The sequence below is a fragment of the Neofelis nebulosa genome, chromosome 3 (assembly GCF_028018385.1).
Source record: "Neofelis nebulosa isolate mNeoNeb1 chromosome 3, mNeoNeb1.pri, whole genome shotgun sequence".
Classification (NCBI taxonomy): domain Eukaryota; kingdom Metazoa; phylum Chordata; class Mammalia; order Carnivora; family Felidae; genus Neofelis; species Neofelis nebulosa.
This window is the reverse complement of record NC_080784.1, coordinates 35,573,596-35,585,880: the sequence shown is the minus strand read 5'-3', so window position 1 is coordinate 35,585,880 and position 12,285 is coordinate 35,573,596. Positions and strand designations below refer to the sequence as shown.

Here is a 12,285-nt window from a genome sequence, read left to right as displayed (position 1 = left end):
AGACAGGCTCAAATGTAGTCTCCCAGAGCTGACCCCATTGGGAAGCACCTGTGTGTTCATCTGGATTCCTGCTCCCCCTGGTAGGAAGGAGCCTGGCCTCCTGTCCTGCCAGCTTGCTGTTTCTTGTATTTTTTAAAGGGTTGTGTTCAGACCCCGCTTCCTCAGCAAGGTGCTCTGCATTGGGACTTAGGTCCAGTGGTTTACGTTTCTTCCTGTCCTGTCCTTTAATCAAATGATTATGACTGAAAGATCATTTGAGAATTTAAGTAGAATATTTACCATGCCCTAACATAACACCTTGCTTCATTTTCTGGCACATCTCCTTCCCTGTGTATCGATCATTTTACACATTTGCAATCATGGCATATCTGAGTCGATAAGGGCCACGAGTATTATCTCCTTTGGCCCCACTTAATTGTTTGGCTCTTGGTAGAATCCCTGATATATAGCATGTGGTCAATAAGGGATTATTGAACGACTACTATTTTATATTATGCTGTTTCCATTTAAGGTCATAAGAACATTCCCCTGTTTCTATAGCATGACTCATTGCAACCTTTCATGGTTCCCCAATAGCACCGAACAGCAATTTATTAAAGGTTTCCTTACATTGGAATTCTGACTGCTTTGTTGTTGTTGCTTTTACTGTAATAGACAATCTTGTCATAAAATTTTTATGCACATTTTATTTAGCTTTTTTGGAATCTGTTTCAAATACAAAAAATTCCCAAGAATGGAATTACTGTGTAAAGGAGGTTTGGACAGCTTTATGATTTAATAAAGATTTCTTAAGGAGCCGATAGTTCCTGGTGGGGACAGTCCTTTTATGCCTGCGCTCTGCTACGTATTCACATGTCTATTTCTCGAGGATGTCCAAGTCAATGATGAGGGCCATAGACGCCATCCCCAAGAGCCCCCTAATTCGGAACTCTTTGAAGAGTCTGAAAACTTTTATTGGAAGCTTACTACATGGGGCTAAGCAGAGCTTTTGGTTTCTGAATAACAAAATAGATTATTAACAGAAATGATGCCTTTCCCTCAGGTCCTAAAATAAAATCCAAAAACCATGGCCCCCATCAGAGCAAAGTCTCTGAGACTAGCATAGCTTCAGGCAGTTCTGCCTTTGATGCTGAATGAGACTCTGAGATCTCAAATCCCAAGGAGACCTGTGTTAGCTTGTATGGCTCCTCTAACAAGTTGCCACAACTTAGCGGCTAACGACAATGCAAATTATCTGACAGGTCTGCAGAAGTCTGACACGCTCTTGCTGGGCTAAAAGCAAGACATCCACAGGGCTGCATTCCTTTCCAGAGACTCCGGGAAATCCGTGTCCTTGTCTGTTCCAGGTTCTAGAGGCTGCCCACAATCTCTGGTTCATACGTGGCCCTCTTTCTCTGTGTTCAAAGCCTGCAATACCAAATCTTTCAGACTCATCTGCAGTTCTCTCTCTCTCTCTCTCTCTCTCTCTCTCTCTGACCATATCCTGGAAAGGTTTTCTGCTTTTAAAGGGCTAATGTGATTAGATTGGGTCCACCTAGATAATCCAAGATCCAAGATAATCGCCCCATCTCAAGGTCCTTAACCTTAATCGCATATGCAAAGTCTCTTTGGCCATGCAAAGTAATGTATTCATAGGCCCTGGGGATGAAGATGTGAACATTTTTGGAGGGAGGGATTATTTTGCCAACCAGAAGACCTAAAATGGAAATATGTTTTTTATTTAAAATATATGCATTCACAGGAACATATAATATGATTCATTTATATAATGAATGACTAAATTGGGTGAATCAGCTACGAAAGTCAGTATGAGAGTAGAGAACGCTACGTCACCCAGTTGTATTCAGAGAAAATCCTCCAGGATGTCATGTAGATTCTTCAGCACCTCTTATACCAAGGCCAAGCCCACATGTCTGGACCATTGAAACTGCCAGTCTCCCCTCCTGTCCGGGCCCAGGCTCTGCACAACTGTCTGCCTTGTGGAAGGTGGGGCCAGAGCTCAAATGTGGCATTATCAGGCAAAGTGAGGGGACAGGAGAGCAGGAGGGAGGCCCTGAAGGTAGCCTGGTACCTCAATAGAGAGCTGCTGTTTACTAGGTTCTGTTTATGGGCGTTCCTTTTGCAAGAACAGCATTTTCTTCCTTGGTGGTCTTTGTCCCTTGACCTTCTCGTGCTGCTGTTTTTTTTTTTTTTTTTTTTTTCCCACCTGGATCTTGTGTTTAGGCTCTCTTGGAGAGGCTCTCTGATGAATGACCCTGGGCGTGTGTGTGTGTGTGTGTGTGTGTACACGCGCGCACGCACACGTGTGTGTTTGGAGCTGCAAGAGTAGATTAACTGAGTCCTGTTTTTTTTTTTACTTGTGACTAACTTGACTGTAAGTACAAAGGAGAGTATAGAAGGGCATTCGTATTTCTTTCTGGAAAGCCTGGAAGGTGAAGGAATGGGCTGACAGAGGCCACTGAGTTCAGAGATATGGATCTGATGACAACATGGGCATTGATTTCTTTATAAGATTGATTTCTTTGGGGATGCTACGATGGGCTCTGAGCCTGGGATTCAGGACTCACCCTTTACAGCGGACTGAGTCTTAGGTCCTTGCCTATCCTGAAAGCATGTTGGAAGCAGAACTTTTCTCCAGCCTTGCAACGAGGCTTTGGACTCACCACTAGATGGCGCCTGTGCCGTGGCTCTCTCCCGCAGCGCGGCAAGGCGGCCAGAAACTTGTCCCGGGCTGTGGGACTGACCCCCTCACAGGGCTGGACGGGGTCGCTCCTCAGCCACTCCTGTACCTGGTTTTGCTGACTTCCATTTGGGTATCCACCAGGACTAAACTAGGACCAAACAAGGCTGTTTTTGCTTCATTCTCTGCATCTGATCATAGGTTAAAAAAAAAAAAAATGATCCTTTTGTTCCTGGGGCTCCTGAAAGAAAATGTGAAAAACCTATGAAAACAGATTTGTTTTGTGATTGTATTTTGCTTACTTGTTCATAGGCAACGTGGGGCCGGACAGACTTGGGTTTGAGCTTTGGCTCTCATCTTCTGGACAGTCCTTTCTGCGCCTCGGTTTTCTTCTAAAAACGAATCATCCTTGCCTGATGGCATTGTCAAAGAGGAAGACATAAAAATGATGCAACGTGTCCAGCCCCGTGCCTGGCGCTTGGGAGGTGATCTTCTGTCTCACTTCTTCCCCAGACGGAGCAGGAGCTCTGACCCACTCACCTGTGTACCCTCTCAGTTACCATGGTGCCTGGCATGCGGGTAGTCCTCTGCATGGATTTTGAGCGAATGAACAAACTAGCTCACGAATAGAGCTTACTCAACTTAATTTCTTTTTTTAATTTTTAATGTTTATTTATTTTTGAGAGAGATGGAGACAGAGCGTGAGCGGGGAAGGGGCAGAGAGAGAGAGGGAGCTCAGAGCCTGGAGCCTGCTTCGGATTCTATGTGTGTGTCTCTCTCTGCCCCTGCCCCACTCACACTCTGTCCCTCTCTCTCTCAAAAATAAATAAACATTAAAAAATTTTTTTAAAAAGTGCTCTTTTTTAAAAGTGTTTATTTATTTTGCAAGGCAGCGAGCATGGGGGAGGGCAGAGACAGAGACAGAGACAGAGAATCCCAAGCAGATGCCGCACTGTCAGCGACATGGGGCTCAAACTCATGAACCATGAGATCATGGCCTGAGTTGAAATCAAGAGCCAGATACCTAACCAACTGAGCCACCCAGGCACCCCAAAAGTGTTCTGGTTTGATCTCATACCAATAACAGGAGCCTTTATATAATATCGCTGACTAGAGGCATTCAAATCACTGCTTAAACACATTTAGGGACAAGGAATTCGCCACCTCAGAAGAAGGTCCCCTTCTTTTTAGACAGTTCTAACTGTAATTATTAGATCGAGACTGTTGCCTCACTTCTACACATTGGTTCTGATTCTACTCTGGAGCCACTTAAGTTTCCTCCCTCTTTCACAGGTCGGTTCTTCAAATTGACAAGAGCTGCTGTCAATCACCTCTTTTTCAACTTTTTCTCCCCCAACCTCTCCGCTACCTTCAGACATTTTCGAAGGACTCCTTGCCTCTCCTAGACCACAAACTATCTGGAGCTGAGCCGGTGAACAGTCCATCATCCGGAGACCCTCTTGTGCCCTGGCTTCCTGGCTGTGCCATGACGCACAGCTAGATGGTGCTATGCCCAAGGCCCCATTCCGGAGCTCTAGGACTAATGTAAAGTTTGCCTTCTTCCCCTAAGAAGTTATCGGTGCTGACCCCATCTTGCCTCATATCCGTTTTCCTCAGTGACCACCAGAAGTCCAAATCCCAGCCTCTGCAGTGATTCACTATGACCCTGACACATCATCCCCCTCCTGCTCTTTACGTATCTGATATGGACATCCCACGTTTTGCCTGTCCATACCCTGCCCTCCTTCTCTCGATGACTGCATTGCAGTTTTCCTTTGAAGAACCATTCCCTTACTTGCCAACATGTGGTTCTGGTGAGTTCTGTCCACCGTAAGTGGGCAGCGGACCCAGGCCTGGCCAATCAGAGATGCCTCCACACTAGCTACAGTGGACGGTTAGGGTCGAGATTTCACTGGTGTGATAAGGGAAGAGGCGGTGGCTGAAGACTGAGTCTACCTGTTGGACAGCCATCCACTGCTCTGTGGGGAGAAGCTGCCTGAGAACAGAGCCAACGCAGAGGAGAGCACCCTGGGGACATGTTTGGGTCCCCGATGCCTCTGAGACGAAAGCCAGCAGTCCCACTGGCCTTCAGGCATGTGAGCAAAATAAATTCTCTTTTCTTTTGCTTAATTAAGTTTGAGCTGGATTTCTGACATTTCAAACTGACAAGTCCTAATATAATTTCTAATCTGACTCACCCTCCCACCCCTCCCCTGCTGGGGGACATTGCATTGCACCTCTTGGATGACACGTTGAGAGCTTGCCCTGTTCCCTGTTCTTGCCTCTCCGGTGAATGCCCTTCCCACCTCCTTTCATTAAGTGAAATCTGGCGCTCCCTTCAGGACACTGCTTCCCCTGCAGCTCTCTCAGAAGACAGGTTGATTTTTTTCCCCTACACTTCATGTGCCTCAAGGCCAGGAAGTGGGTAGGAGCCCTTCTTGTTCTCTATCGCCATTTAAAAACCACTTCTCTTCCTTCTACTTCAAATTCTCCAGCTTCTCTCAACCTCGGTGTCCACCTGTCCTTACTGCTCGCTGATGACTTCGGCCCTTGTCTCCTTGACTTTCTTTCCGTCTGGCTCTTCCAGGCTCCATTCTCAGCCACTTCAACAGACTCGTGAATGATTCTTCCAACACACGGGTCTTCATCACCTTGGCCGCCCTTGACCTCCTCATCACCAGCAACTATAACACGTCCAAAGCCTCAAATTCATATCCCACTTCCTATCATCTTTCATCCTTACAGCTCACCTAACTAGCATACCCTTTGACCTTCAGACTGCCAATTTACATGAACCTGGTGTTCTGGACCCTACAGTCCATCGTTACAATCATTCCCCGGAAGAAAACCTAAATCCTGGTCTGTCTTTTCTTCTTTTTTTTTATTAAAAAAATTTTAAAAACATTTATTTCAGTTTTTGAGAGACAGAAAGAGATAGAGCATGAGTGGGGGAGGGGCAGAAAGAGGGAGACACAGAATCCGAAGCAGGTTCCAGACTCTGAGCTGTTAGCACAGAGCCAAACACGGGGCTCCAACCCACAAACCATGAGATGGTGACCTGAGCCGAAGTCGGCCGCTTAACCGACTAAGCCACCCAAGTGCCCCTGTCTTTTCTTCTGTTAACATTCACCGTGTTTGTTTGTTTGTTTTTAATTTACTCATTTTTGAGAGAGAGCATGAAAGCAGGGGAGGGGCAGAGGGACAGGGAGAGGGAGAATCCCAAGCAGGTTCCACACGGTCAGCACAGAGCCCCACATGGGGCTTGAACCCACGAACTCTGAGATCATGACCTGAGCTGAAATCAAGAGTCAGATGCTCAACCGACTGAGTCACCCCACCATGGTTTTTTTTTTTTAATGTTTATTTATTGAGAGAGAGACACAGAGCATGAGCAGGGGAGGGGTAGAGAGAGGGGGAGACATGGAATCTGAAGTAGGCTCCAGGTTCTGAGCTGTCAGCACAGAGCCCAACGCAGGGTTCAAACTCACAAACTGCGAGATCATGACCTGAGCCAAAGTTGGTCGCTTAGCCAACTGAGCCACCCAGGCGCCCCCCGTGTTGTATTTTTTTTAATTGATGACTTATTTACACTGGGAACTGCTTCCCAGAATCCCTTTTGCCGAATGGTTCAAGGTTAGAGTTGGTCAAAAGTGAGGTTGTACAAGATTTGGGAAGCACAGTGAAATAGCAGCCATTACACGCTGAGGGTTGTACTTACTTTTCCCTTTCGGGATCTCTCTTCCCACTTTCTGGCAGTGCTGGCCAACAGTGACACCAGACCCAGCCCAGATACTTGGGTGTGAACTCACAGACGCAGTAACAGTGGAGAACCAACAACCATCCCTGGACTTCCACACCAGCCCCCTTTGTGGTCCTACTGCAGCAGCTGGATATGGCTAGCTTCCAGAATTCCTACACATGCCTACTCATTCTCCAGTGCCAGGGCTGGATCGTGGCTTTTTTCTGATTCTTCAGCTCCAAATTTGGACTTTTACTTGCCCAGCTCCTCCCACGATTGTGTAAGGTCTAATTACTATAATAAGCTCCTTATTCCAGAAAGCTTACTTAGTTCAATCCCAATGACACACTTTCTTTGAGCTTGCCCCAGAGAAAAGTGTTGCTGGAGAAAACACACAATCCTACTAACTACTTATGTTTTTTTTTTTTTTTAAGTTTATTTTTTTGAGAGAGAGAGAGAGCAAGAGCAAGGGAGGTGCAGAGAGAGAAGGAGAGAGAGAGAGAATCCCAAACAGGCCCAACACTGTCAGCGCAGAGCCTGATTTGGGGCTGGAACTCACAAATTTTGAGATCATGACCTGAGCCAAAATCAAGAGTCAGAGGTTTAATTGACTGAACCGCCCAGGCACCCCTAACTAGTTATTTTTAATTCATGACTACATAGTGGTCATCTGGTTTTGTATATCCAGAATCCTTTCCCTCTTCCTTAGGTAATAAGACCACAGTTTTGCTGGATGAAGTATCCCTCCCCCTCCCACTAAGCACAGTCTTGGTGAGATTTACAATAAAATCATCGTTCTTCACCTCAATCTGGCCATTGCTCTCTCCTTGGAATCTGAATGTGAAGGGATGGAATCCACTCATCCCAACAGCTGCTGTCCATGAGTCCCTGGTCCTTCAGCTTTTCCTATGACCACGTGAACTCTCTCCATTCTTCCAACAGATTTGTTACTCAAGCTAGCCAGAGTCAATATCTGAGGCTTGCGTGAACCTCAGATGGATGCTCCGTTCCACCAGCAGTCCTGCTAAGTTTCCCATCAGTATGGACTCTCACTTCCCAAGGCACTCACTTCATAGCTTTCCCTATTTCTCAAACCTGCATTCTGCTCCACTCAATATCAGGCTCATTTTTCATTCAGAAAATGGAAGTGGTTAACACCTTCCTACCACCAAGCCTACAAGCCTACTGGCAGCTGACCTCATATTTTCCATTTTCTTTCCAGTTACAACGCTTCCTCCGTAGTAAGCATTCTGTCTCCCTGCCTCTATTAAAGGCCAAGTCCTCCACCTACGCGCTGGACCCATCTCCACTTGCCATCTCAAAGATTATGTGTCTCTCCTCTCTCTCTACTGATCGTCACTTTCCCTTCCTCTACTAGAGCCTTCCCATCTGTACACAATTGTGGGCTAATACCTTCCATCTTTTAAAGTACATCCTTCCTTGACTCTATATCCTTCTTTGACTCTATATCCTCCACTAGCACACCCCATTCTGTTTTCCTCACTCAGAGCAAAACTTCTAGAAAAGATTGTTTCTACTTCCTCACCTCCCATTCTTTCTTCAACCCACCCAACTGGGCCTCCATTTTCAGTATCCCAGCCAAAGCTGCTCTTGGGTTATGCCACAGATGACTTCCATGTTGCCAAATTCTTTGGGTACTCCTCTGTCCTGCTCTGTGTGCTCCCCGCGGCACTCAACACAATCAGCCTCTCCCTCATTTTCTGAGTTGCCTCTGTGTCTCTGACACCCCAAACTTCATTTTACTCTGCCTCACTAATTGCTCTAGAGATGATATCCCACTCTATACAATTTTCCTTCCTTTATTTCCTTCATAGTATTTACCATACTGTAATTATCTTGCTTATTTTCATATACCAGCTTATTTTTAGTCTCTCCCTATACTGACAGCAGAACATAAAGTTCTTTGGGCCAGGAATTTAGTTTTGTTTCCTGTACTATTTAACTGGTGCATAGTAGGTATTCAATCAATGTCTTCTGAAAGATAAACATGACATGTTTCTCAGACCTTTTATCATCACCTTTGAACTCTCTTCTCATGAGGCCCTGACTTGGGCTTCTGTGTTCACCTCTGCTTCGTTTTTTAGCAAGAATTCTGCTGGATCAGTTGAGGGAAAACTCTCTACCCTTGATTTCTGGGCAAATTCCTTATCCCCACCCCCCACCCTCACCCCCCACCCCCCAACCACCAGTATCTTACCACTCCAGCTTGCCTTCAGCAATAATCCTGTCAAGTTTGTTTAGCCAGAATCCCCTCTACCCCCCATGTTTCATCTTAGTAACTTTCCATCACTGCCTCTGCTCCTTGGCTATAAATCTTCACTTGTTCTTGTTGTATTTGGAGTTGAGCCCAAGCTCTCTCCCCTACTACAAAACGCCATTGTAGAAGTCCCTACTGAATAAGTCTGACCTTAAAGTCTTTAACAAGTATCATGAAGATTTCTTTAATGACCCAGCAGTTCTATTAAGGCAGCCTAAATTCACTGCAGCTTTTTGGCAACCATATCCAAGTCTGTCTCATTGACGTACATGTAAATGGGGCCCCCTGGATTATGCAGCTTGGTGGCTCCCACATTACATTTTTGGCCAGCACTAAGCAGGGGGAGTTAAATATATTTTCAAACATTAAAAAAATGTTTTTTTAATGTTTATTCATTTTTGAGACACACACACACACACACACACACACACACACACACACAGAATATGGACAGGGGAAGGGCAAAGAGAGAGGGAGACACAGAATCCCAAACAGGCTCCAGGCTCTGAGCTGACAGCACAGAGCCCAACGCGGGGCTCAAACCCACAAACTGTGAGATCATGACCTGAGCCAAAGTTGGACACTTAACTGACTGAGCCACCCGGGAGACCCCAGGTTCAAATATTTTTAATAGACATGCTATAAGGTCAGTTTCCCCCCTTGCTGTATATAGTTTCCTCTCCTCCACCCCAACTCCCCACTTTTTGGAAAGAGAATAAATATTTATACCTCTTTCTAATAGGAAGAGTTTGGGTCCTCCCTTCAGGTCCACTGAGTTTGTATCTTGCTCTTGTCTCTCAGCACCTTAGTGATATGTTACTTGAAATTTGGGTAAGCCTCCTTTATCCATCTTCATTAAAATGCTGAACAGCATAAAGTCAAGGACAGAGACATGTGACACACTGATAGAGAGCTTCCCTTGGGCTGGCATGAATCCTATTCAGGCTCCCCCTTAGCACATTGCCACCTTATGCACACCTTGCTCTCAAATTGCTCAAAACACAAAAATGTTTCGGAACAAAAATGACCAAATTGAATCGTGTATGGAAGGAGCATTGGACCCAACACATTAGGTTTCAATTCTCATCTCTGAGACTTACTAGATTTGTGAACTTGCATGGGTCACTCCAATGCTCTATAGTGCAGTATACTCCATCTGTGAAACCAGTATCGAAGTGGTTTTGAATCTAGTTGCAGAGTGCTGAATGAGTGAATCTCTTGAGATGTATGAGTGCTTGAGGTTATAATTCCATGACTCCCTCCAGATAGGGTCCTCTTCATGAATGCTGTGGTCTTTTTCATCTGCTTTAGCGTTGTTTATAATAGGTAGTCATTAGGGTAAAATTCCGTTGACCACCAATAAGATATAAATTATGACATGCACACATAAAGGGCCATTGTGCAGTAATTATGTGGTAGACAGAATCTTAAAGATGTGGAGAAATAAGTGAAAATAATGATTTTTGGGGGGAAAATAATGACTTTATATAAAAAATGACCCCTGAGCAATGTGGAAGGAAGTATATGAAAATGTGAAAAGTGGTTATTTTGGGGTGGTAGGATTATGCATCATTTTTTCCATTCATTTTATTTTTTTTTAGTTTGTTTGTTTGTTTATTTATTTATTTATTTATTTATTTATTTATTTTGAGAGAGAGCGTGTGCAAGCAGGGGAGGGGCAGAGAGAGAGGGAGAAAGAGAATCCCAAGCAGGCTCCGCGCTGTCAGCGACATGGGGTTCCATCTCAGGAACCACGAGATCATGACCTGAGCTGAAATCAAGACTAAACATGCCCGACCAACTGGAACCACCCAGGCACCATCCCATTTTTTCCATTCACTTTATTTATCTTTATGTTTTAACATTTTAATGTTACATATACCATTAAAAAACTGGAAAACATGGGATGCCTGGTTGGCTCAGTTGGTTAAGCATCTGACTTTGGCTCAGGTCATGATCTCATGGTTTGTGAGTTTGAGCCCCTTGTCCAGCTCTGTGCTGATAGCTCGGAGCCTGGAGCCTGCAGCCTGCTTCAGATTCTGTGTCTCTCCCTCTCTCTGCCCCTCCCCCACTCATATTCTGTCTGTCTGTCTGTCTGTCTCTCTCTCTCAAAAATAAATAAACATTAAAAAAAAAACCCTGGAAGACATTTTGAGATGCCTAAAACATTAAAAGCTTTATAAATGTTTATGCCCTTTAACTGTATGAACTCTATTCTGAGGACTTAATCTAAGTAAATAATTCAAGTTACAGAATATGCTGCATCCAAAGATGTTAATGTGATGTTATTTAAAAAGTATAAAATTGGGAACAGTCTAAAAGTGCAGGAATGATTAGATAAAAACACATCATCTATTTAAAACCAAAGGCAGACTTAAAATTTTGTAGGTAAAGTCTGTAATAGCAAAATCTTACAAAGTAATGTTAAGTGAGAAAGTAGAATAGAATTATATTCTGATTATAACTTTACCTTTAAAAAAAACCAAAAAATAAAGCACTAAAAATATCTGGACTACAGAAGAGTGATTGTTTTGGGTGGTGAGGCTCAGGATCATTATAAAATGTTATTTAACTTTTCTACACTTTGCAAATATAAGCATTTGTGTAAATAGGAAAAAAATGTGGTTATTTGAAACTCAAAAGTACCTGCTCTCTGGGAAGGAGACTGGTGGGTTGAGCTTATCTCTTTCTGAGGAACCCACTTGTGGGGTTGTGGGGAGACAAGACCGATAAACTGCTGTCCTTCTTCAAAGGCCCCAGAGCCCCACCCCACCCAGCCAGGGGCTCTGGGGCCCCAGCCACTCGCTGTCAGGTGCAGCATACTCCCTCCCAGTCTGATGCAGCCTGGGCCCTGAAGGTCTAGTTCACGACGTCGTTTTCTCCCACGGGTGCTTGAAATCCCCAGAGAGATAGGGAGGGGGCCTTCGATCCACTCAGGCCTGCCCTGACCAGGAAAGTCCCCTTGTACACTCATTGTCACTTTATGCTACTCCTTCCCAGTGGGACACTTTTGATAACGATGATGATGCTGACGAATGACAATAGCTCACTGAATTCCTAGAAGGAGCCACTGATATTAGAGAGTATTTCAGTGAATCCCCACAATGATGCCTGTACACCCTTGAGAGATATGCATAGTTATCTTCATTTTATAGGTCAGAAAGCTGAGATTTAAAGGGATTAGGCCATTTCCTCAAGATTGCACAGCTAGTAAGTGGCAGAGCTAATTGACTGTCCCTGGTCCATGCTCTTGACCACTGTCTTGATGCAGGTTGAATGTCCAACTCATGCTCTCAGCTATACCGTTCCCCCCCCCCCCCCCCCCCCCCCCCCCGCCTGCCAACCTCTTCCTTGCAGGTACCACTTCATCACTTAAACTGGCCGGGGCTGCCTTTTCTCACACCATTCTCCAGTCATCCTTCTCCCCCCAACTCCCTGAGATCTGAGGCAGCAATTTCAGGAGGTTTTGGGGACACACACACAGACACACACACGCACCCGGCACCTTCCCATTACATGCCATTTCTGAATGGCATGTATATATGATGAAACTGAAGCCACACAGATACAAGTCACAGGGGTCCAGGG

The 12,285-nt window shown here is 45.0% G+C and overlaps 1 protein-coding gene across 3 annotated transcripts in view; it reads left to right on the top strand.

Moving 5' to 3' along the window:
- Positions 1-12,285, top strand: part of LOC131506597 (uncharacterized) — a 30,681-nt gene that overhangs the window by 12,784 nt on the left and 5,612 nt on the right. Inside the window, exon 2 of one of the 3 annotated variants that reach the window (XM_058720323.1) lies at positions 3,974-4,810. The exons of 1 other annotated variant lie outside the window; for it this stretch is intronic. In XM_058720323.1, coding sequence (XP_058576306.1) covers positions 3,974-3,991 — 18 coding nt within the window. In that variant the 3' untranslated portion in view covers positions 3,992-4,810. Of the gene's footprint in view, positions 1-2,992; positions 3,322-3,973; positions 4,811-12,285 lie in introns of those variants that run through there. One more of the 3 variants, XM_058720322.1, reaches the window with a different exon arrangement.